This window comes from Aquarana catesbeiana, linkage group LG05, assembly GCF_042186555.1.
Source record: "Aquarana catesbeiana isolate 2022-GZ linkage group LG05, ASM4218655v1, whole genome shotgun sequence".
In the NCBI taxonomy this organism is placed as follows: Eukaryota; Metazoa; Chordata; class Amphibia; order Anura; family Ranidae; genus Aquarana; species Aquarana catesbeiana.
This window is the reverse complement of record NC_133328.1, coordinates 412360231-412386234: the sequence shown is the minus strand read 5'-3', so window position 1 is coordinate 412386234 and position 26004 is coordinate 412360231. Positions and strand designations below refer to the sequence as shown.

At 45.6% G+C, this 26004-nt stretch overlaps 1 protein-coding gene across 3 annotated transcripts in view; it reads left to right on the top strand.

Moving 5' to 3' along the window:
* Positions 1-26004, top strand: part of LOC141144989 (cytidine monophosphate-N-acetylneuraminic acid hydroxylase-like) — a 489338-nt gene that overhangs the window by 310243 nt on the left and 153091 nt on the right. For 2 of the 3 annotated variants that reach the window (XM_073631172.1, XM_073631174.1), the window contains exons 6-8: positions 22857-23004; positions 24473-24554; positions 24655-24792. In XM_073631172.1, the coding sequence (XP_073487273.1) occupies positions 22857-23004; positions 24473-24554; positions 24655-24792 (368 nt within the window). The remainder of the gene's footprint in view (positions 1-22856; positions 23005-24472; positions 24555-24654; positions 24793-26004) is intronic. The other variant, XM_073631175.1, reaches the window with a different exon arrangement.

Below are 26004 nucleotides of genomic sequence, written 5' to 3'. Positions count from 1 at the left end.
GGGAGTGTTTTCTAACTGCCGGTGGCGCGCATGCAATGGCATGGTGGGAAATTCAATGGGACTTACGTCCATTTGCCCAGCTGTGTCATTCTGCTGCCGTATATCAGCGCGCGCCGGTCGGGCAGTGGTTAAACATATGTCCTCAAACGCAGTCAATGCTCTCACTTCTGCGTACATATTTGATTTAGATCTGTTAAAGACTCCTAGCTGCATCATTCTAAAAAAATCTAATTCAGGTACTATTTCTCTTTCAATCTTTTTTTTTGACATTAGACGATTAACCACTGAAATGTGAATGATGCTGCTGAAGCCTCTAAGTCATATTGCTCTAAACTTAGGGTCCGTCATTCCCAGCTGAAATGCCGGTGTACCAAGAATCGGGAGCAATGGACTAGGATTTGTGGAGATAGGCGTTTTTTTAAATATCTTTTTAAACTTCTGCAAAGTAGCACCTCTATTGTTGGATGTTTCCTCACTTCTGCTGGCACCTCAGCTTCTGGAATCCACACTAGACCTTCCAATAGAATATCTATCGATGCCTGTTCTATTTGTATCCAGGACTTCTTATTTTTAAGCCCACACCACTCCATCACTATGGTTAAATGTGAGGCATCCTGGTATCTTATTGGATCTGAAAACCCTATCCCTCTTTTTCCTTTGGGAAGTGATAATATTGTTCTGCCTACTCTTGCTGGCTTCCCGGCCCAAATAAACCTCAAAAATCTTGATCTGAGATCTCTTAAGAAGCTTGGTGGAATCTTAATTGGCAGAGTCTGTATTAAATACAGAAGTCTTGACATCACATTCATCTTAATAATATTTGTTCTCCCAAACCATGTAAAAATCTTTGTCCCAGGAGATCAAGTTTAATCTGTCTTGCCATTGGTATGTAGTTAAGCTCAAATTACTCATTTAAATTCTTCGATATTTTCGTCCCTAGATAACTTATATGCAAATTAGTCCATCTAAAATCAAATTGTGTGGTTACCAACTGTAGGAGGGGCGTGTTTATTTCTATCCCCAATGCTTCAGAATTCACATAATTTACTAAAATTTGATATTTTCCCATACTCACGTAGCTCCATCAGCAAGGTTGGAAGGGATATGACTGGGGAAGTTACAAAGAAAATTAAGTCGTCGGCATAAGCCGCAAGTTTCTGTTCTTCTTCCTTTATTTTTATCCCCTTAATGGCCCGTCGTGCTCCATTTTGAATGGAGAAAGACTCCGAGATTCTATCGTCTATCTTTACCCTAGCGCTTGGTGTTGAGTATAAGTTGGAAATCCATCTCATCATCCCCTCCCCTAGACCTATGTGTTGTAATATCGCCTTTAAAAAAATCCAATCTACCCTGTCAAAGGCTTTTTCCGCATCAGCTGAAACTATCACCATTGGTCTCTGCTGCCTTTGTGTAAGGTAGATCGTGTTCACCACCCGCTGTGTATTTTTTCTTCCTTCTCTCCAAGGGGTGGACCCCACCTGGCCAGGATGGATTAGGCCAGGAATGTAATCTACCAGTCTCATGGCTAAAATCTTTGTGAACACTTTAAGGTCTACATTCAGCAATGAGACAGGACGGTAACTGGGACTTAGGGAGGGATCCTTCCCCTCTTTCGGAATAATTGTTATATGTGCCAGTAGTGTTTCTGTTGGGATTTGCTTCCCTTCTCGTACTTTTCGAGTTATAAGCTGCTACGAATCTCAGAGCCAATTGCTCAGCAAACGTTTTGTAATACGACAGGGTGTACCCATCTGGGCCCGGAGCTTTACCCATTTTCAGTCATTTTAATGCCCTCATAAATTCCTCTGTTGTAATTGGCACATCGAGTTCTATGACTGCCTCCTCTGTCAGTTTTAGCATATCTGTTTCTTTGATATATTCCCTGGCTGCATCCCATTACTTTTGAGCATTTACTGAAATAGATTTCTTTTCTAACTGGTATAAGTTCTCATAATATTCCTTATGCCGTGTACACACGAGTTTAATGTCAGACAGAAAAACTCAGACGGAAGCTTTTCATCGTCTATTCCGATCGTGTGTATGCCTCATCAGACTTTTTTTTTTGAAAATTCTGACGGACCTAGAAATGGAACATGTTCTAAATATTTCAGACGGAACCATTTCCTATCGGGAAAACCGCTCGTCTGTATGCTGTTCCGACGGACCAAAAACAACGCATGCTCTGAAGCAAGTACGAGACGGAAGCTTTTGGCTACTGGCTATTGAACTTCCTTTTTCTAATCCTGTATAGGGATGAGCTTCGAGTTCGAGTCGAAGGTAAGTTAGACTCGATCATCGGCCGTTCGTCGAATTATGAACATTATGGGCCGTTCGCGCCAAATTCGAGTGGCGCGTCACGGCCCATAATTCACATTGCATCGCAGTGCATTGCTGGCTGATGATTGGCCGAGTATGCACTATGTCCCGCATGCTTTGGCCAATCACAGCGCGGTAAGAACGGAGAGCCATAATTGGCCAAAGGCAGGGTGGCTTTGGCCAGTTATGCCTCAGGGGATTTAGTACATGCCCCACACTATATAAGGCCGCCTGGAAGTCGGCCTTGTGTAGTGTGTTCTGGCGTACTGAGAGATAGAGAGAGAGAGAGAGAGAGAGAGAGAGAGAGAGAGACAGTGTCATTTCATTTGAGTTAGATAGAGCAGGCAGGCGAGTCAGTTAGCTGCAGTCAGTGTATTTAGTATATATATATGCATCCCAGGTGTTGTGTGTGTGTGTGTGTATATATATATATATATATATATATATATATATATATATATATATACACTGTATTCAGTTTAGCTAGATCCGTTCCTGTTATTCTCTATCTAATATACTTACAGGCAGGCAGCTGCAGTATTTTCAGTCAGTGTACTGTATCCTGTGCACAGTGTGCAACTAAAGCTAACTGCAGAGAATTGCTGGTGTTCTCTTCCTAATAATACCTCAGGCAGGCAGCTGCAGTATTTTCAGTCAGTGTACTGTATCCTGTGCAAAGCGTGCAACTAAAGCTAACTGCAGACAATTACTGGTGTTCTCTTCCTAATAATACCACAGGCAGGCAGCTGCAGTATTTTCAGTCAGTGTACTGTATCCTGTGCACAGTGTGCAACTAAAGCTAACTGCAGACAATTGCTGGTGTTCTCTTCCTAATAATACCTCAGGAAGGCAGCTGCAGTATTTTCAGTCAGTGTACTGTATCCTGTGCACAGTGTGCAACTAAAGCTAACTGCAGACAATTGCTGGTGTTCTCTTCCTAATAATACCACAGGCAGGCAGCTGCAGTATTTTCAGTCAGTGTTTTTTCAGTCAACATGCCGAAGAGTTGGTAGAGTGGATGACCAAGCTGTCCTCATCCTCTTCATCCTATGTCACCCAGGCTACCTTGGCTGCCAATGCAGGTGCCAAAGTGGCCTATTCCTTGGACTCGAGGTCATCATCAGTTACTCCTTCCCTAGCCCCACCGGAGGAGTCCCCCGAACTGTTCGACCACAGTGTCGGGTACATGCTGCAGGAGTATGTGCAGCGCTTTGAAGGCTCCGATGATGGTACCCAGCTTGAGGAAGGCAGTAACTTGAGCCCAGAGAGAGGGGGGGTTGCCCAAGAAGGACAACAAACTGGCAGTCATGTTTCCCCAGCTGCAGCATACTGCCAGGTTTTTTCTAGTGATTAGGAGGGAGGAGATGATTAGCTCACTGACTCTAGGTGGGTGCTTGATAGGAGAGAGGAGGTGGAGGGGCACATCTCCAACAAGGCAGGATGCCCTCCAGGGGCCAGCTTAAGGGCAGCCAACCGACTGCATCAAACTGCAGAGTTCCGCAAGTGCAGGGCGCTGGTGACTCCACGCATTATTCCAAAAGTTCTTTGGTGTGGGCCTTTTTTGAGACGTGTGCAGCAGATCGCACCATTTCTATTTGCAACATATGTCTGAAGCATATCAAGCGTGGACTAGACAGCAAGCGCTTGGGCACCACAAGCTTAATCAGACATATGTCGAGCTCCCATGCAGCCCGTTGGCAACACTACCTAAAAGACCCACACCAAAGAACAGGGCGGGCCTCTCCTTGCTCCTCCTCATCAGCTGGGATCTCCAACCCCACTATACCTTCAGTCCTCTCAGAAACCTGCACTGAGAGGAATGAAGGTGTAGAATTAGGTGTGCCACTGCCTAGTACTTGCGGGCAATCTGCTATCGGTACACCAACGTCCGATTCTAGCAGTCAGATTTCCCTACCCCAGTTGCTCCACCGGCGAAAGAAGTTTGCTCCCAGCCATCCACATGCCCAACGGTTGAATGCTAGCTTGGCTAAATTGCTAGCACTTCAACTGCTGCCTTTTCAGTTGGTAGACTCTGCCCCCTTCCAGCTCTCTACCGGCATGTGGAAGGCAATGTCCATGCTTGGCTGGACAGGGTGGTCAGCGGTAAGGTGCATATTATCGCTGACTCATGGTCCAGCAGGCACGGACAGGGACGTTACCTATCTTTCACCACGCACTGGGTGACTCTGCTGGTGACTCTGCTGGCAGCTGGGAAGGATGCAGGACAGGGTGCAGTAGTGTTGGAGGTTGTTCCGCAACCACGCCTCCAAAATTCTACTAGTGGTGATTCTGCCACACCTCTATCCTCCACCCCCTCCTTTTCTTCTTCCTCCATGGCCTCTTCCTGTACTGATTTGTCCTCGGAACCAGCGGTGCTCCGTAGGCGTTCAAGGAGCTACACAAGCACGCAGGCAAAAAGATGTCATGCGGTGATTGAGCTGGTGTGCTTGGGGGACAGGAGCCACACTGGGGCAAAGATTCTGTCAGCTCTGCAGGGGCAGGTTCAGAGGTGGTTGACGCCACGCCAGCTTAAGCCAGGAATGGTGGTTTGCAACAATGGTACCAACCTCCTCTCCGCCCTCTGACAGGGACAACTGACCCATGTACCCTGTTTGGCTCACGTCCTTAACTTGGTGGTGCAGCAGTTCTTGGGCATGTACCCGGGCTTATAGGATGTCCTGAGGCAGGCCAGGAAAGTCTGTGTGCATTTCTGCCGGTCATATAATACCAGTGCTCGGCTGGCTGACCTCCAAAAGGAATTTAACCTGCCCAAGAACTGTCTAATCTGTGACATGCCCACCAGGTGGAACTCAACGTTGGCCATGCTGCAGCAGCTGCACACGCAGCAGAGGGCCATCAATGAGTACCTGTGCGACTATGGCACCAGGACAGGGTCAGGGGAGCTTGTTTTTTTTTCCCCACGCCAGTGGGCTATGATCAGGGATACATGCACAGTCCTGTCACCATTTGAGGAGGCCACGAGGATGGTGAGCAGAGACAGTGCATGCATCAGTGACACTGTCCCTCTTGTCCACCTGTTGGAGCACACGCTGCGTGGAATAATGGACAGGGCTCTTGAGGCAGAACAGAGGCAGGAAGAGGAGGACTTCCTTACCTCTCAAGGCCCCCTTTATCCAGACAGTGTTCCTGCGTGCCCACCGATCACACAGGAAGAGGATGAGGAGGAGGAGGATTGTGTCACCATGGAGGTGGAGCCTAGCACTCAGCATCAGCAGCAGTCTTCAAGGGATCATTTACAGTTCCGAGAAACCCGTGGCTGGGAGGAGGTGGCTGCAGATCATGTCGTCCTTAGTGACCCAGAGGACTCCGGACCGAATGCCTCAGCAAACCTATGCTGCATGGCCTCCCCGATCCTGCAAAGCCTGTGGAAGGATCCTCGTATTCATGGTATCAAGGAGAGGGATCATTACTGGCTGGCAACCCTCCTTGATCCACGTTACAAGGGGAAGGTTGTGACCTTATCTTGCCGTCGCAGAGAGAGCAGAGGATAAAACATCTTCGGGAGGCCTTGCAGAAAGGTCTGTGCAACGCGTTTCCAGAGCCTGGGAGGTTACAATTTCCTGGTCCTCCTGGACAACGTGTTTCTGAGGCTTCAGTCAGTCACAGAAGGAGCGGTGGAGAAGGTGGCGTACCGATGTGTTCAGACAATTTTTTAGTCTGCAGCCCCAAGGTATGATCAGTTCCAGCAACCATTGCCAGCGTCTAATTCACATGGTGCAGGAATACCTAGGGGCAAGTTCAGACTTGGACACCTTTCCCACTGAAAATCCTCTGGGTTACTGAGTCTTGAGGATGAATCACTGGCCAGAGACAGTATGCAATTGAGCTACTGGCCTGTCCTGCATCCAGCGTTCTTTCGGAACGCACATTCAGTGCTGCTGGTGCGCCTATCCACCTATTCAGTCGATCGGCTGACCTTCATAAAAATGAATCAGTCTTGGATCACCAGCTACCAAGCACCTGATGCTGATGTAACCGAATATTTTTTTGTTAATGTGAGATCCCTTCAAGACTGCCTATGCTGATGCTGAGTGACTATCCTGTTATGCTGAGTGACTATCCTCTTCCTCCTCAATGTTCATGCTGATAGCTTGTAAGAATATTTTTGGTTCTGGGTACCGCCGCCAGTGGGGTTTTCTGCCCCTGTTTAACAGGGGCGTGTAACTACAATTTTTGATGCAATAATTTGCAGCAGGGCTCATTCCTGCGCTCCAACTAGAGTATCTGTGAGGGGTTGCTGTGTTGTGGCACCAGTGCCTAAGGCCCAATTTTTCAGCCCCTGTTTAACAGGGGCGTGTAATTACAATTCTTGATCTAATATTTCACAGCAGGGCCCTTTCCTGCGCCCACCAAGAGTAACTGTGAGGCCTTACAGTGCTGTGGCAACACCACACCGTCCAACACCAAAGGCCCAATTTTTCTGACCCTGTTCAACAGGGGCATGTAATTACTATTCTTGATCTAATATTTCACAGCAGGGCCCGTTCCTGCGCCCACCAAAAGTAATTGTGAGGGCTTACAGTGTTGTGGCAACACCAACACCTAAGGCAAAAATTTCTGCAGAGTTCACTAAAAACCCCAACTTTTCAAAATCCAATTGTCATTGGGACAGAAAGTGAGGTGAAATCTTCTGAAGAGGTGCACAGACAGCAAAACAAATGTTACAGGTGGTGATAATCCTTCCCTATGTTTTCCAAAAAGCTTAAAAACTGTTTTTTTGGCTGGAGCTACAGGTAAAAAATTTACCAGTTCAAAATTACAAACAGATTCTACTTAAGAACAAACCTACAGTCCCTGTCTTGTTTGCACCACCTGTATACTGCTGTTCAGAGTATATAGGGCCTGGGGGCCTCACGCCTTTCCTTTTTTTTATTTGGGTGCGGGGTTCCCCTTAATATCTATACAAGACCCAAAGGGGCTGGTAATGGGCTTGGGGGGGTTCTCAATGATTTTCATCTACATTGCCGGGAGCAGACATGACATTAAAGCTACAAGCAGTTTTAAATGACTTTTTTTCCTTTAGAAATGTCATTTTGAGCAGGGACTGTTCTAAACAAGGGAAACACACGCCTTTTTACAGGCATACTATAGACACCCCCAGGTACGATATTTAAAGGAATATTTCACTTTTATTTTTGCACTTTAAGCATTAATAAAATCACTGCTCCCGAAAAAACTGCCGTTTTTAAAACTTTTTTTGCATTGATACATGTTTCCTGGGACAGGACCCAGGTCCCCAAACCCTATTATGGACAATAACTTGCATATTAGCCTTTAAAATTTGCACTTTTGATTTCTCATGTTCGAGTCCCAAAGACTTTAACGGGGTTCGAAAGTTTGCGCGAACTTTCGGTCCGTTCAAATTTTCTGATGCGAACCGAACCGAGGGGTGTTCGGCTCATCCCTAGTCCTGTCATACGTGTTTTACGTCACCTCGTTCTGGACGGTTGGACTTTGGTGTGACCGTGTGTATGCAAGACCGCTTGAGCGGAATTCCGTCGGAGTTCCGTCGGAGAAACCTTTGGGGTTTATTCCGACTGCAAAACTGGTCGTGTGTACAGGGCTTTAAACATCTGGGCAATTTTCTGTGGCATATTAACCATTTCATCTCTCTGCGTTTTAATTTGTGTAATGTGATTTCGTGTAGTGGTTTCTCTGAGAGCGTTTGCAAGCATTTTCCCTGGTTTATTTCCAAATTCGTATTATGTCCGTCTCCCTCGAGTTAATTTGGCTTTTGCTTTTTCTATTAACTGAAGATTGAGCTTTTCGCGCAAGCCAGCAAGTTCCTGTTCTATTGCTTGTGCCTGAGATTTTTTATGTACTATTTCTAATTCCCCAATACATTTAAGCAGCAAATCAATTTGTTCGTTCAAGTTTCTGTTTCCTATGTGTCCCCATGACACATTTATGTGTCTCCCATATACAGAATGGTGTTGTTTCACCTGTGTTTTTTATTGTAAAAAAATAATCCAATTCTTGCTTTAATTTCCCTTCATACTCACTCTCCTTGAGGAGATTTTCATTGATCTTCCAATGCCACTCTCTGGCTTCCTCCTTCCCCATTTCTAGTGTACAGCTTGTCGGAGCATGATCTGATAAAGAAGATAAAGAAGATGACCCAATCGATGATTCTATCAGGGATGTAATTATATTTTGGGAGACCAGAATATAGTCAATTCTGGAATAAGTCTTATACTTTGCCGGAAAAAAAATGTGTAATCTCTGTCCTGTGCATGAACCATCCTCCAACTATCTATCAATTTCAGTTATTGTAAAAAAAATTTCGCTTTTCTCAGATTGACTTATGAAAGGTGAGACGATCCTTTTGATGTGTCCTTCAACAGATCTAGGGCCATATTAAGGTCGCTCCCCAACACTGAGATTCCTTCCTTATGTTGTTGCACTGTCTGTAAGTAGGCCTCCAAGGAATTCACTTGGTCTTCATTTGGTAGATATAAATTTACCAGCGTGACTTTTTGAAGACCCAACGTTCCCTTCACTATAAGGAGACGACCCCCTTCATCAGTAATCACACCCGATTCCTAATAACACGGCCAGCAGCAGAAAAAAGGACAAGCGTGCCCCATTACCACCTGCAGAGGATGCACCATGTCCATGACCAGCACTGTTGACTGTAGACACAGAGGCTGCTTGTCCTCTTTTAGTGGCCTGTGAGCGTCTGCCTCTCCTTGGTGGCCTTCCGAACATGATGTAAATTTTGTTTTGCAACACCACACTACACTGTATTAGATACTGTGTAAACCAACAGAAGTGTAGAAGAAACTCTACACACTGTATTCAATATTGTGTACACCACCTGCACTGTATTAGCAATTGTACTATGGCTGCACTGTATTGTGTACTGTGTACACCGCCAGAAAAGTAGTAGAAACTGTACTACGTCTGCACTGTATTGTGTACTGTGTACACCACCAGAAGTGTAGTAGAAACTGTACACACTGTATTAGATACTGTGTACACCACCAGAAAAGTAGTAGAAACTGTATTACGGCTGCACTGTATTGTGTACTAAGTACACCACCAGAAGTGTAGTAGAAACGGTACACACTGTATTAGATACTGTGTACACCGCCTGCACTGTATTAGCAACTGTACTATGGATGCACTGTATTTTATACTGTGTAAACCACCAGAAGTATAGTAGACACTGTACACACTGTATTAGATACTGTGTACACGACCTGCACTGTATTAACAACTGTACTATGGCTGCACTGTATTAGATACTGTGTACACTGCCTGAAGTGTATTAAAAACAGTACACCACGGAATACACTGTAGATATAGGCTACGCTGGATGCAGAGTATGTATGTGTATATGTGTATATGTGTATATATATATATATATATATATATATATATATATATATATATATATACACACACACACTAGACTGAATATATATATATATATATATATATATATATATATATACACAAATACACTGCCACTAACTAAATAACCTGCCTGCTTAATCTAAATCAAGCTATCTCTCTGTCCACACCAACAGCACTAAAAAAAGGGCCTCCGTGTAGGCAGCCTTATATAGTGTGGGGCGTAGACTTAGTCCCCCTGAGCCATGATTGGCCAAAGGCACCCTGCCTTTGGCCAATTATGGATCTTTTAGCAGAGGGCACTGGGATTGGTCAAAGCATGCAGGTCAGGTGCATGCTTTGGCCAATCATCATACAGCAATGCACTGCGATCTCGCAGTGCATTATTGGGCATTCCACGGCGCTCGAATTTGCCGCGAACGCCCCATAATGTTTACTCTTGAACATTATGAGCTTGAACATCACCCGAACATCAAGCTCATCCCTAATTCTGACCCAGCCTGGTGCTCATGCACTGTGCATCAAGACTGTTCTTGGGATAACTGTGTGAAACAGGTGCATTCTTCCCATATTAGTGTAGCGCCCTCCCAGCTAGGCTGATTTAGGTTTTCAGCTTCACTGTAATGAGTGGAGTGGTGATTGATTATTTTAGTTAGCTCAGGATTCCTAGGCTGAGAGTTTGATTGCTTCTCCCTGCCTCTGGAAGAAGCTTCTGGACCATAGTAAGAGAGATGCAAATGACCAGTTAAATATTTATCATGTCCTGGCCAATCCCTGGAGGCATTCAGAAGGTGGCTTGGGATAAATCTGCAGGAGCCCTATCCAGACCTGTTCTTTCCTCATCAGTGAGGCTTCCAGCACTCCTGGGGGCTGCTGTGCCAGGAAGAATGATCACTAGGGCAAGAAACTACATTTTGGGCCTCAGACCTGCACACTGTTTCAGATTCCGGATCTATAGGACTTTTAATCATTTATTTTGTTAAGGATCCACCTGTGGAGACTGGGTAACAGACAGCTTCTGGGACACTGTGAGTAAGGATTTTTGAGGGAGTAGTAGCTGTGCAAAAGCATAAGCTAACCAGTTGCTAAAGATTACCCTATGATTTACAGCTGTGGGGCCGTAGACATTCCGACATCACCAGTTACCTTCAGAAAAGCTGCTAAAAGAGAGAGACTAGAGGGAAATCTGTTCTTGGGGTTGCTGATTATTTCTTTGTAGTATCTGTTGCCCTAAACTCCTCTCACTTTAAAGATCTACTACAATAAATCCTAAAAAGACATCCCCTGAACTGTGCTTCAATTGACAGTGTGCTTACAGTGCCTTGAAAAAGTATTCATACCCCTTGACATTTTCCATATTTTGTCATGTTACAACCAAAAACGTAAATGTATTTTATTGGGATTTTATGTTATAGACCAAAACAAAGTGGCACATAATTGTGAAGTGGAAGTTAAATGATAAATGGTTTTCATATTGTTTACAAATAAATATCTGATAAGTGTGGTGTGCATTTGTATTCAGGCCCCTTTACTCTAATACACCTAACTAAAATCTAGTGGAACCAATTGCCTTCAGAAGTCACCTAATTGGTAAAGAAAAAGTCCACCTGTGTGTGATTTAATCTCAGTATAAATACAGCTGTTCTGTGAAGCCCTCAGAGGTTTGTTAGAGAACCTTAGTGAACAAACAGCATCATGAAGGCCAAAGAACACACCAAACAGGTCAGGGATAAAGTTGGAGAAGTTTAAAGCAGAGTTAGGTTATAAAAAATATCCCAAGCTTAGAATATCTCATGGAGCACTGTTCAATCCATCATTTGAAAATGGAAAGAGTATGGCACAACTGAAAACCTACCAAGACATGGCCGTCCACCCAAGCTGACAGGCTGGCAAGGAGAGCATTAATTAGAGAAGCAGCCAAGAGGCCCGTAGTAACTCTGGAGGAGCTGCAGAGATCCACAGCTCAGGTGGGAAAATCTGTCCACAGGACAACTATTAGTCGTGCACTCCAGAAATCTGGCCTGTATGGAAGAGTGGCAAGAAGAAAGCCATTGTTGAAAGAAAGCCATAAGAGGCCTGGTTTGCAGTTTGCGCAAAGCCATGTGGGGGACACAGTAAACATGTGGAAGAAGGTGCTCTGGTCAGATGAGACCAAAATTTAACTTTTTGGCCTAAAAGCAAAACACTACGTGTGGCGGAAAACTAACATTTCCCATCACCCTGAACATACCATCCCCACCATGAAACGTGGTGGTGGCAGCATCATGTTGTTGGGGTGCTTTTCTTCAGCAAGGACAGGGAAGTTGGTCAGAGTTGCTGGGAAGATGGATGGAGGCAAATACAGGGCACTCTTAGAAGAAAACCTGTTATGCCCTGTATACAGGACCGGACTTTTCAGCAGACTAGGTCCGACGGTCTTCCTGACGGACTTTCGGCGGACTTCTGATGGACTATCTGAATGAACAGACTTGCCTACACACGACCAGACTTTCCGGCAGACTAGGTTCGCTGGTCTTCCCGACGGACTTTCGACGGAGTTACGGCGGACTTCCGAATGAACAGACTTGCCCACACACGGACTAAAGTCCGTTCATTTTGAACGTGACTCGGGTACGACGGGACTAGAAAGGGAAGTCAATCTCGCCACTTTTATCTGCGAGATTGACACCTTGCGGGCCCCATTGCAGAGCATACCAGGCCCTTAGGTCTGGTATGGATTTTAAGGGGAAACCCCTATGCCGAAAAAACGGCGTGGGGGTCCCCCCCAAAATCCATACCAGACAATTATCCGAGCACACAGCCCGGCCAGTCAGGAAAGGGGGTGGGGACGAGCGAGCGCCCCCCCCCCCCGAACCGTACTAGGCCACATGCCCTCAACATGGGGGTTGGGTGCTTTAGGGGAGGGGGGCACCCAGCGCCCCCCCACCCCAAAGCACCTTGTCCCCATGTTGATGAGGACAAGGGCCTTTTCCCGACAACCCTGGCTGTTGGTTGTCGGGGTCTGCGGGCTGGGGGCTTATCAGAATCCGGGAGCCCTCTTTAATAAGGGAGCCCCAGATCCACTGCCTACATTGTACCCCTACCCATTCACCTAGGGAAAAAAAGTGTCAAAAAAACACACTAGACAGATTTTTAAAGTAATTTATTTGGCAGCTCTGAGGGTCTTCTTCGGACTTTGGGGGTCTTCTTGGGACTTCTCCGCTCTCTCCGGCCTCTTCTCCCGGTGTCTGGTTCTTCGCCCGCTCTCTGGCCTCTTCTCTCGGTGTCTTTGTTCTTCGCCCGCTCTCCGGCCTTTTCTCCCGGTGTTTGGCCTCTTCTCCCAGTGTTCGGCCTCCTCTCCCGGTGTCTGGTTCTTCTGTCGGGCTCCTCTGCTATCTTCTGCTCTTTTACTAGTGGTTGCCCGGTCTTCTCCATCGTCTTGTTCCCTCTTCTCTTCTTCCGATGTTGACACGACGCTCTCTCCCGCTGTAATGCTGTGTGAGCGGTGCGCAATGACTCAAAAAGGCATGGGTCATGGTCACCGGGTGATGTCATCCGGTGACCCAGCCCCCTTATGATGTCACAGTCCCTGCATGCAAAAATATCATTCTCTAGATGTGCAAAGCTGATAGAGACATACCCAAAAAGACTTGCAGCTGTAATTGCAGTGAAAGGTGGTTCTACAAAGTATTGACTCTACAAAGTATTGCACGCCACACTTTTCACATACTTAAAAAAAAATTTAAACCATTTATCATTTTCCTTCCGCTTCACATTTATGTGCCACTTTGTGTTGGTGTATCACATAAAATCCCAATAAAATACATTTACGTTTTTGGTTGTAACGTGTCAAATTGTGGAAAATTTCAAGGGGTATGAATACTTTTTCAAGGCACTGTAAGTGACTGGCGGCTTCTGCCCCACTAGGGGTAACCGCTATACCTACTGTAACAGAGGTGTAGTAGAATCCTAAGTGGTCCTGGAAGAAGTAAGCATGCAGCAGGTAACCCCCAACCTCCAGCATAGTGTGCATGTTAAAGTGTACTTGTGTGAAGACTGTGTATATCAAATTATTGATATATGCTTAACAAGCAGTAAAGTGCTATTGTAAAATAAAAGTCTGAGGAACAATTAAATTCTAACTGTTGGCATACTGAATAATATAGAAGTATTTATCCTTGATTGTGTTCTCATCACAGCTAGGAATAGGCTCCAGCAACTGCAACTTGTTTGATCCATTGTGAGTTTGGATGCAGCACAAATCTAAGTGACTTCCTAAACTTGACAGCATTATGCCCTGTACACACGGTCGGATTTTCCGACGGAAAATGTTTGATGGGAGCTTGTTGTCGGAAATTCAGACCGTGTGTAGGCTCCATCGGACATTTTCCATTGGAATTTCCGTCACACAAAATTTGAGATCTGGATCTCAAATTTTCCGACAACAAAATCTGTTGTCAGAAATTCCGATCGTGTGTACACAATTCTGACGCACAAAGTTCCACGCATGCTCGGAATCAAGAAGAAGAGCTGCACTGGCTATTGAACTTAATTTTTCTCGGCTCGTCGTACGTATTGTACGTCACCACGTTCTTGGCGATCGGAATTTCCGACAAGATTTGTGTGACCATGTGTATGCAAGACAATTTTGAGCCAACATCCGTCGGAAAAAAATAATGGATTTTGTTGTCGGAATGTCCGATCGTGTGTACAGGGCATTAGAATCACATTATCAGAAGGTTTGGTAGTATCTTTTGTTACTGGGGATAAAGAGCACTGACATTCTGATGTGTGACTGACAGAGTATGCAGACAAGTTTCTCACAATACACAGGTAGAGCTCCACATCCCTCCATTGCCTCTGCTGTTAGTATTCCCTGTGTGCCTAGTCACTGTCAATCCAAACTGATTAAATATTTGCCTTCTTAAAGACAAAGTGGTCAGAATATGACTGGGGGGAGGGGTTTGGAGCTGGCAACTATGCTAACTTAGAAGCCAAAGTGCTACATGCAATTTGTACCCTAAAAGATGGGGGGGTACACAACATTTTATTTGACTTCTATTTAAAACAAACCCTCAATGACCTCTCTAGCTACATGTGGTATATTCGCAAAGATTACAGCAGAGATGTCAGCATCTGGTTTTTGTTTAACAGATGTCACTTGTTTACCCTTAAACTCACACCATCACACCCCTGCTACGTACCCCTTCCTTTTTACCCCAATAATTGAGACCACACCCATCTGGAGTAAAATATTGGCCGTAGCAGCCAATTATCTTTATTAATAATAACCAATATAATAATTTAACATCAACTTAACATAACTGTATAAAACACCTGACATATCAGTTAACTACTCCCGTTGGTCTTTGCAGGGAAAAACCCACCAATCTTACACTCGATCCACTCCGGCACTGCGGTACTAACACTAAAATAGGCCTCCAGCTGACATGCTAGCTCGGAGACAACAAACCAATTGACCGCAGTGCACCCAATAACCAATTCCAGCGAAACCCCCGTTAGCTGAATTTCCACCAACGGGCCTCATACTACCGATGGGTCCCGATCTCTTCCATATGTGTGGTTTAATCCTTCACCCGCAAAGACCAACACCACGCCACAGCACACACCAGGGGAAACCCTTACCCTTGTGTGCCCTGCCAAACCCTCAATGCTCGCTGAATCCCATCCTGCAGACCCAAAGACCACAGGTCGATCCCCACATCATTCAGGTGTACTCATTCTCTCCTCAAGTAACGCCATGTATCCACCTCCAGTTCCATGTGCCTGATAGCCAACCCACCGTTTCTAACTACAAAACCACTAACTTCCTTGTTAACCTTCTTCCGGGCCCGGTTAATCTTATCCACCGACCTGGCCAGCCTCCAAGTGGTTCGTGCCACGATGTCTGACCACACAATAAGCATATGTGGAAAGGACATTGTTAAGTTGCCACGTGTAACACCAACACATCAGGAGGCCTATCTAGACGTGCAAATTTTCGCACCTCCGACACCGTCCTTCCCCAAAGCATACCCGGCACCCCCAACCACCGGAGACAAGCTTCCTGTCTGGAAAAACCCAGCTGTCTCCCATCCCATCTTGCATCTCCTCTCCTTGCCCCCCAACATACATAAGAGTGGCCCACTATCCAGACCAGGCACTGTGTTCATCCTGAAAGAAAAGAAAACAAACCCCCCAACAAATCATTAGACGCCCAGCACATAATAATAATTTAATGTACTACACCAAACCTGCCCTTACTCCTTTTTAAACATTCAATAACTGAGGGCGAACATAAGATCGAAACCATCGAGATTCCCATCTCCCAATCCTTTTTACCGCTGCCTCATCCAATCCCCAGCGAACCGCTTCCATAGCCGCCCCTATCCGAAATGAATGGGATGAAAACTTTTGATCCCTCAAACCCAATGCCCCCAAACATTTTTTGAAAATTGCAATAAATTGAAAACGAGATAAAAACAACCCATCCTGATGTACCAAAAGGGGACCATCCCCCCCCCCCCGGCTTATAGCGAGAAACCCCCGCACCAAGTTTACTGGGCACAAGGGAGAACCTGGCAGTGAAAAAACCTGCACCGTCTTTCCCTTGCCCCGCTGATCCATTTTAGATTTTCTTACCAGTATGGACAACCTGTCCTCCCCACATCTGACATCCATCACACCCAACCCCCCTTTTTCCTTTTTAGGGGGACTAACTAATTCACTAATCCTAAACGCCCCAAAAAATGCCAAGGCGAATGCCGCCTTGAACAACACCACCTCATATTCCGAGGAACATGTAGTGTCTAACCGTGCCACTATCCTACCCAACATCTCGAATGAAACCGGGAACCTAGCGTGAAAAAAAAACACACAAAAACACACACAAAAAGAAGGCAAAAATAGTTGTGGTTGTATTTTTCTTCTCTCTCTCTCTATTGTTCTCTCTCTTATGTTCACTCTCTACTTTCCACTCTTCTGTTCGCTCACTATTGTTCTGTATCTATTGTTCTCTCTTGGTTTTATTTTTACTATGTTTTATCATATTTGCTTTGCAGACAGGGCCGGATTTCCCACAAGGCCACTGAGGCCAGGCTCGGGGTGGCAGTGGTGCGGGGGAGGTGCCGCTCCTACGGCAACTTCCCGGGATTCAGGGGCGGATCCAGGGGGGGCAACAGGGCAATTGCCCCCCCCCCCAAAATATCACACTGACCTGATTGTCACACGCCTGGTCACAGTCACTTGCAGGCTGTAGCACTGCACTGCTTAGAACGCCGGTAACCCTTCAGTGCCTGCCTAACCCAAAAATCTTTAGTTAGATCAGGAAAACCTTGAAATTTTAACCAAGATGCCAAACCTGCCAATTTCTTTTCCAACCCAGACACCAACACCCCATCCTCCAGATTCCTTGAAACAAAATACAAAACTAGCAACCTGAAATCTTGGTCCTCATGTCCTTCCGCCATCTGTTGCAGCAGAGATACCCATTCCTGCCATACCCTGTTGTATGCAGACCATGTCGCGTCGCTCACTGACTGTTTGATCCAGCCCGCTACTCCTCCAAGGCAATCCTCCACAGCCACTCGGGACAAGGGACCCCTTTCCGCTCCGCTCCGCCCCTGGCGCCAGCTCCCGGAATCTGTCCCACTGAAAGCGAGATAGTGCATCAGCAATGACATTTTCCACTCTGGGGAGGTGAACAGCATAGATAAACACATTCAACTGCACACAGCGCAATACAAGGTGTCTGAGCAAACTTACCACCAGCGGTGACGCCTCTGACACCTTTTTAATCACCTGTACCACCCCCAGGTTGTCCCCATGAAACCTAACTTTCAAATTCCTGAATGATTCACCCCAAAACTCTACTGCTAATACCACGGGGAACAATTCCAACAATAACATATTCTTCACTAGCCCTGCATCCTTCCACAACTGTGGCCAAGGCCCTGTGGCCAAGGCCCTGCACTCCACTCACCTTGGAAAAAGGCTCCAAAACCCGCAGAACCCGCTGCATCCATGTACAGCTCCAGTTGCTAACTGGCCCTGACATCCACAGCGCCCTGCCGTTGAAATTAGCCAGGAACGTGTGCCATACCATCAGGTCCTCTCTATGAGCCTTCAGCAAATGCACATAGTGCTTGGGGGACTCAACCCCTGCCGTACTTGCAGACAGCCGCCTGCAAAATACCCTCCCCATGGGCAGGATGCGACACGCAAAGTTCAGCTTACCTAGTAATGATTGTAAGGTGCGCAACTGAACTTTGCAAAGTCCCATGATCCCCCGAATCTCCACTTGCAACGCCGTCAGCTTATCCTCCGGCAGCCTACACTCCATGGTCTCAGTGTCTAAGACAATGCCTAAGAAACTCAACACCGTCTGTGGACCCTCTGTCTTTTCCGGGGCCAAAGGGATGCCAAACTTATCTGCAACATGTTCCAGTGTGGCCAACAGGACTGCACAGACTTCTGACACAGGTGGGCCCACGCAGAGGAAATCTTCCAAATAGTGAATGATGGAGTTTAATCCCTCGACGTCCCGCACCACCCACTCAGTGAAGGAACTAAACTGTTCAAGCAAAGCGCAGGATATAGAACGCCCCATAGGCAGGCAGCGATCTACGTAGTATTCTTTTTGCTAACAACAACTCAACAAATGAAAACTCTCCGGATAAACCGGTAGCAAGCGAAAAGCCGACTCTATGTCAGCTTTTGCCATAAGTGCCCCCCCGCCCATACCGCCTAACTCAAACTACCGCTGCATCAAAGGACGTATATGATACTGCACATACCTCCGGGTCGATGGCATCATTCACTGAACCCCCTTTTGGATAAGACAAGTGGTGGATAAGCCTAAATTTGTTAGGCTCCTTTTTCGACATGACCCCTAGCGCTGACACTACCAAATCCGGTATTGGCAAAGAAATAAAAGGATCACTCATGCGGCCTAACAAGACTTCCTTCTGCAGTTTCTCAGAAACCATGTCCGCATGTAGTAAAGCCGACCTCAAATTGCGTGACAACGGGGGAGTATCAACCAGGCGTGAAGGAATTCTAAAACCTTCCTAAAATCCCCAGCCTATCAACCGCGCTGCCTCCCTGGAAAGGTTGCATCCTTCCCACTTTCACCGGAGTTGTCGCCGGTACGGCCTTTTCCTTGTTTAAAACACCGGGACACAGGGTTCCCACTTCCACAACCTGAACATTCGTACTTGTATTTGCACGACCCCTAAATCTGCAGGAGCCTTCATTAAATTGCCAGCAAACTCCTTTTTTCCTTGTGGCCGATTGTCCGGAGTTGGTTGATCCACCCGTCCCCCCTTGAAAAAACTGACCCGTTGGCCTAGCCGAGGTCATAAGGTGCATCCATAGGCTGATGTCATTATGATCCCACCTTAAGGACGGGTGTATAGCCCTCCGCTGCCTAAATTGCTTATCATACCGCAGCCATGCTGTGCCCCCGTAGACTCTGTGTGCCTCTCCCATGGTGTCTAAATAGCAAAACAATGCCAAGCAGTGTTCTGGGTTCTTTTCCCCAGTAACACTCGCCATTATCGCAAAGGCCTGCAGCCAATTCGTGAAAGTCCTGGGGATGAGCCTATACCTTCTTTTTTCCTCATCCTCCTTCTTGTATTCCTCTGGCTTAACCCTATCCAACTTAAACTTTTCTAGAGGTAGGAGCGCAAAAATCTCCACGTATTCCCCCTTTCAAATTTTCTCCCTCACTTCAGGCTTCAGGTGTGCTCCGAGGGGCCCCTCAAAACACACATAAACTTCGCATTTTGCTGCATCCGCCAACCTCACTAAGTCTTGTTTTTTCGCCCCTTTCCCAGTTGCACCTCCTGAACTGCCACCCAAGCGACCTCCATCACGGGCGCCGCTTGCTCTGTAGCAGGCCCGGGGGGAGTCCCTGTGCCCGTTGCCAACCTGGTCTGTGCTCCCCTCCGACCCCAGGATCCACCCATGCCGCCGCAGGTGACTGAATCCAGCTTGGCCCTGGCTCAAACATTTTTACTAAGACCCTCAAACCCGCTAAAAATTCCTGTAACCCTGATTCCGCTGTGGCGTGGTCTACAACCAGCGCGGCCGGATTGGGAGGCACAGTCGCATCCGACCGCCCCGCTGTGCCCTGACCCCACTGCTAATCTCGCCCACCTCCCCCACATCAGTACCCACAACACGTGAAGAAATACATATAGACTTACCAGGATGCCTGGAAGGGGTTCCACCAGCCGAAGGTCCTGTCTCCACCGCCGCAGGACGTCCTCGCTGCCCATCATCATCCGACTGCGACAGCTCACCCTCCGACCGATCTTCTATCATCTCCTCCTCTCTCGCCGATAGCCCTCCAGCAGCTTCTTCACTGGATGCTGGGGATCCATGATCCTCCCAACTCCTCCTTCGCACTCCGGATCCACCCACCGATTTGTGGGTCACTTTCTTGGGCCCACTGACTTCCTTCTTGCGGCGCCGTGCCAGGCCACTGCTCATTGCTATCCCCCGCCCATCCCTCAATGTGGGGCCACCGGCCCCGGAATTGGGGTGCCCGGCTGCCGTTGTTGTGTTCTTCCCCCGGTGAAGCACCGCCCCTGCTGTATCAAAGCCTGGGGCCCGGCTCACAGTTCTTTTCTCGCTGGGCCCAGCATGAAGGCTTAAATACTACCAGTCACATGGTGGGATCTGATTGACTGGTGGAAGGTGCACACTGAGAATCAGTAATACAAACACCTGGTGGACACTGTCTGAACTACACTCTGAATCTATCACCGCTTTTTATAAAAAGGACTTTTTTTCATGTGTTGTTGGCCGCATGCATGTTTATTTCTGTTCAACAATAGCGCTGTTTAGTGGGATATTATGGTCTGTATGTTTGATTATGCTATACCACTTTTAATATGTTTGATGTTTAAATTTTAAACAGCTGCTTTTTTATCCTTTATCTTTTTCCGTGCCTCTTTGTACTTAACAAATTGGACGGTTATACTGTATTCATTTGTTCCAATTGTTTGCGGTTGAGGCTACATCTTGTCCTGGCGCTGAGTGGTGTGATAGAGGGCCCGTAATAACACCGTTTTGTCCATTATGACAGACTTACCTGAAAAACAAAGCCCTCCAGCGGCGCACTGTCACTGCTGAAGGTGCTTTCATCTTCACATGGACTTCTTTCCTGGTTCGCAGGCTTTGGTGATATGAATGGCCTAAGCCGGCGATGACCTCTCAGCATGCGCTCGAGAGTCACCGTCTACGACATGGCATACCTGTATCATTCCTTCAGAGCACATGCACTGGTGACATCATCGGCTGCATCTAAAGCAAATATCTCCGAAATGGTGCACGTTTAGGAGATATTTACTGTACCTATAGGTAAGCCTTATTATAGGCTTACCTATAGATACAATTCATATATGGGAGTTTACTCCTACTTGAATGTTACATCTTGCATAAAATGTATTGAGGAGCTGCATTCCATTTGAAGGTGACCATTTTCTTGCTGGTACACAGGCAGAATCAGTCAGAATCAATCCAAAACCTGCCCAGTGGCCACTGAAATAATTTATTCACTATACCAGTGACAAGAGATGTCACCTGATAGTCTTTTTAGACCAAAGCAATGGAGTTTCTAAGTTTCTAGGAGGAGCAGCAAAGAAATAAATAAAGCTAATAACCCCCCCCCCCATCCCCAAAGCAGGCTGCTGATGCTTGACACAGCGAACTGGAAATGTGATAATGGAAAAAGGATACCAATATTGTGGTACAGGATGGATTTCATTAAAGTGGTTGTAAACCCACAATAAAATAATAAATAAAATAAACCTGCAAGACAAATGCATAATGAGCTAGTATGCATAGCATACTAGCTCATTATGAAATACTCACCTTAGATCGAAGCCCCTGTAGTGGTCCCCGTACATTGCTCCGGCCGGCGATATCACTCCCAGAGTTACTTCTGGGTATCGCGGGCTTCGGCGCTGTGATTAGCTCAAGCCACAATGACATCACTCCCGCACATGTGCGCGGGAGCAGCCGGTAATGGTACACTTGCTGAAGCAAGGGCACAAACGTGTCGTTGCTTCAGTGCACATGTGCCGATGACGTTGGCACATGCTGATACAGGGGATATCTTCTAAACCGTCCTGAATAAGCTTACTGACAAGTTATGTCAGAAATGATCTGCATACTCGATTAAAGCGTTTGTTAACCCAAAAAAAAAACCAGATTCTGTTCACTTAGAGCAGGTTATAACGCACAGTGCTTGTGCTGTGTCATTTTGCCCCCCATAACACCTAAAAAACCTGGCTGATCCTGCCTGGCTATACCCTCCCCTCTGCAAACTGACCACGATAATCAGGGCTGCTGTGCTCTTGACACCGTGGTCTGTTTACGTGATTACATCATCCCCAGCCTGCTATCTGCTCTCCTGTGTCCTCTCTGTCCTCCTCCCCCCTGCCTGTCTGCCATTACCAGCTCCTGCTGCTCTCATAACTGCAACTAAACAGTCTTATCACATTTGTACCATAATAACAAGTGGCCCTGTGCCTGTGTAATGTAAAAAAAAATTTCCAATCTGTACCTATATGAGCTCCGCTTCGGGCGCTTAGCTGACACGCGGCTCTTTCTCTCCTCTCTCCTCTCCTCCCCGGCTGACGTCAGCGGGACTGCTCGGCCCCGCCCACTGCAGCTGTGAGGCGGAGAGAGAAGAATTTTTTACATTACACAGGCACAGGGACACTTTTTATTATGGTACAGAGGGGATAATATGATTTAGCTGGAGTGGGATAACAACCACTTTAAGGCCAGTGTTACAGGAAGTGTTAAAGCCAGAGGATCAGCATGACAGCCACCATTTGCAGAAGGAGCTCAGCAGTGGCAGCTTCAGTGTTTCTCTCAGTACAGGTGTCCTTTAAGGCTAGGTTTTATAGGCAAATCTTTTTTTTTTTTTTTTTTTTTTTTTGCATTAACAATGTTTATTGTGCTGCAAATAAGGATCTACCTATTGTAAAATGTCTTTTTCCTCCAGGGAGAGCAAAATGCACTAGATGGCTAACTAAGATCATTTGATATCATTTGCATCTTGTCAATAATAACCTAATATGTGTGTAATTTTCTTGTTTCATTTTTCCTTGCAGCAGGGCTAGATTTACAGTATATGCTATATTATAAGTTATTTTCCCCAAATCTAGTTATCCTACACTCAGAAAGCTTGCTGAAAGAAGACCAGATATACCAATATTTGTTGGAAATACAGAACGGCCTGTCTTCTGGTACCTGGATCAGAGCGGTGTTAACTTGACTAATGTCAATGTTGTGCCTTTTGGAATCTGGCAGCAGGTAAAGCAATACATTGAATTAACATTTTTCAAGCTTGTGTGACATTTATTGCTTTGTGTCATGTGTAATGATAAAGTTAAAAGGGGTGTAAAATGAATCTAACAAAACTACAAAGTTTCTAGGGTCTAGGCTATTTCGTAGTCTAGTTTTACTGGTCAGTAAATCAGTAACCCAATATACTGTAAACTGAAGGATGTAGAAGGCTGTCTGGAAAACTGCAGATAATAAACCAGGTCAGAAATGGTACCTCATTTCCTTTTTGTAGGTGATCCTGTTGCTAGCTGGCAGATGTTAGAGCATAATAAACCCATAAAGAAGACTTATTTCCAGTGGGCAGCGTGTTAAATATTTACTCTGTTCATAAGTTATGTCAGTCACTATTCGACAAAGCTAGCCTTCTGCTGTGAGCTGTGATTCTTTCTGCCAACCCTTATGTTAATACCAGTGTCTGGCAGTGTTGAAATACAGAATTGTATTTTGTACAACAACTACTGTACTATAGTATTTAGTAGAGATATATTCTTCAACCAGTAGATGGCACTATTTATAAGTTTGTAGCTGCATCTATGGTTTGCTCTATGTCTTTTCCATGAATAAAGTTCCTGTTTCCTGTCTGCAGTTAAAGAGGAACTGTAGTCTGCTCACATAATTTGTAATAAAAACATATTTGCCATTCTGAAGCTTCCCTTCCACCACTTTGCATATTATTGTATATATACTGTGATTCTGTACTTGCCAAATATACTGCAGAAATCTCCCTCCACTGAGACTGGCTGCAACCATTTTAACTGTGGGCAGCTGAAGCTGCTGCCTGTTCACTTCCTGGATTTACAGACACACACCTCCAGCCCTGCAGCTCTCATTGGCCCTCTTATGACTCATCCTCCCTCCCTTTCTGGCAAATTTTCACAAGAGTGAGAGAGAGAGAGCTGTGCATGATGTCATAAGCCTAGGCTTTTTACCAGACAAGAAACAGGAAGTGGGCTGTATAAGGTATTTACTGGCAGAAACAAAAAGGTTTTACTATCCAAAGTTAAAACAATAAGGGCAAAAGATTTAATAGATGGACATTTTAAGACACGACTGAAGGTCCACTTTAAGCAGCAAATTCCATGAGGACTTGCACTGTTTGTTCTATAGAACTACATACAGAATTTCTAGCAGGTAGTGATGTAGGAGTCGACAATGGAAACCACAACATGCAGCAGGGGACACACTATCTAACACACGGGAAAGTATTGGATAGTCAGGACAGCTGTACCTCATGAAAAAAAAAAAATGAAGATTTCCCTTGCCACTCTGCTCTACCTTTTGCCAGCTAGTGACAGGTTCACCTTAGACTCTCACAGTGCATTCCAAAGACAGGAATACATTTAGAGGCCTGTGTTACAAAATGTACTAGAGATGTGCATTACATAACTTACCGTTTTTATAAATCCTATGGGCTTCCAATTGATTTTTTTTTAAGGTGGATGCAGATCTCAGATTTATGATACTGATGGATGGAGTTCATCCTGAAATGGACACTTGTATTATTGTAGAATACAAAGGTAAAGTTTTTTTTTTCCATTTCTGTTCCTAATAAGTATATTTTTGTAAATTGTAATTATTCTTAACTCACACACCAGTATATGAATTTTGTATCGATAGGTCATAAAATCCTTAATACAGTAGACTGCACTCGACCTAATGGTGCAAAACTCCCCACAGATGTTGCTGTAATGATGAGTGACTTTGCTGGAGGTGCGTCTGGATTTCCAATGACATTCAGTGGTGGAAAGTTTACAGGTAGGTCATAAAATCTGTGACTCTTGCAGGTCTTGAATAGTAGCGGTTTGCTTTGTATATAATTGGGTGCAGCTGTGCATGATAGCTAATCAGCTTCTATCTTCAGCTTGTTCAATTAAGTTTTGACAATAAAACCTGGAAGCTGATTGGTTTCTACGCAGAGCTGCACCAGATTTTGCACTCTCCAGTTTTAGTAAATCGGCCCCATTGCATACTAGCAAAATGTGCCTGTTTCTTAACCAGGATGAATAGTAAAGTCCAGGAAAACGTTTTTTTGTACTGTGATGTATAATACAGTGGATGGAGTTCAGCAGTTTGGGAAATGTAATAAATCGCACAGTATGCATATATGTCATATAGCGTTCAATCACATTGGCGACAGTCAGTGTAGACATGCTTAAAGTGGAAGTCCATGCTAAATTTAAAATGCATCTATAGACACCCACAATCTAACACTAACCTATCTAGCCTTGTAAAGAAGAAATCGTTATACATACCTTTTTTGAAGGCGATCTGACCTGATCTCCAGCGACGGAAGCTTTGCAGAGGACACGGCCAACAATGGCTGTGAAATGAATGGTAAGTGACGTCACCCATAGACTTACTATGGGGATTCTGTTGTCGGACATGTCCTCTGCACCCGCCTCCACAGCGAAGCCGCAGCTGATAGCTCAGCGTGGGTTTGGGTCGGATCGCATGCATAAAAGGTATGTATACTGATTTTTTCTTTACAGGGCTAGATAGGTTAGTGTTAGATTGTGGGTGTCTATAAATGCAGGAATTTTAGTTTTAGCATGGACTTCCACTTTAAGTTTATTAGTGGTGAGTCAGTGGTGCTTAAGTTTATCAGTGGTGTGTCAGTGGAGAAGTGCACGTTTTGTAATGTTCTGTGGAAAAGTTTGTGTGTGCAGGGACAGTCAGCGGAGAAGTGCGCTGGTGCAGTGGGAGTGATTAGAAATGTGGGTGGGTGCAGTGTTAGTTAACCACTTCAATACTGGGTACTTTCACCCCCTTCCTACCCAGGCCAATTTTCACCTTTAAGTGCTGTCACATTTTAAATGAGAATTACTCAGTCATGCAACACTGTACCCAAAATACATTTTTTTCACACAAATAGTGCTTTCTTTTGGTTTTTTTAATCACCACTGGGGTTTTTATTTTTTGTGCTACAAATGAAAAAATACTGAAAAAGTTGAAAAAAATGCGTTTGTT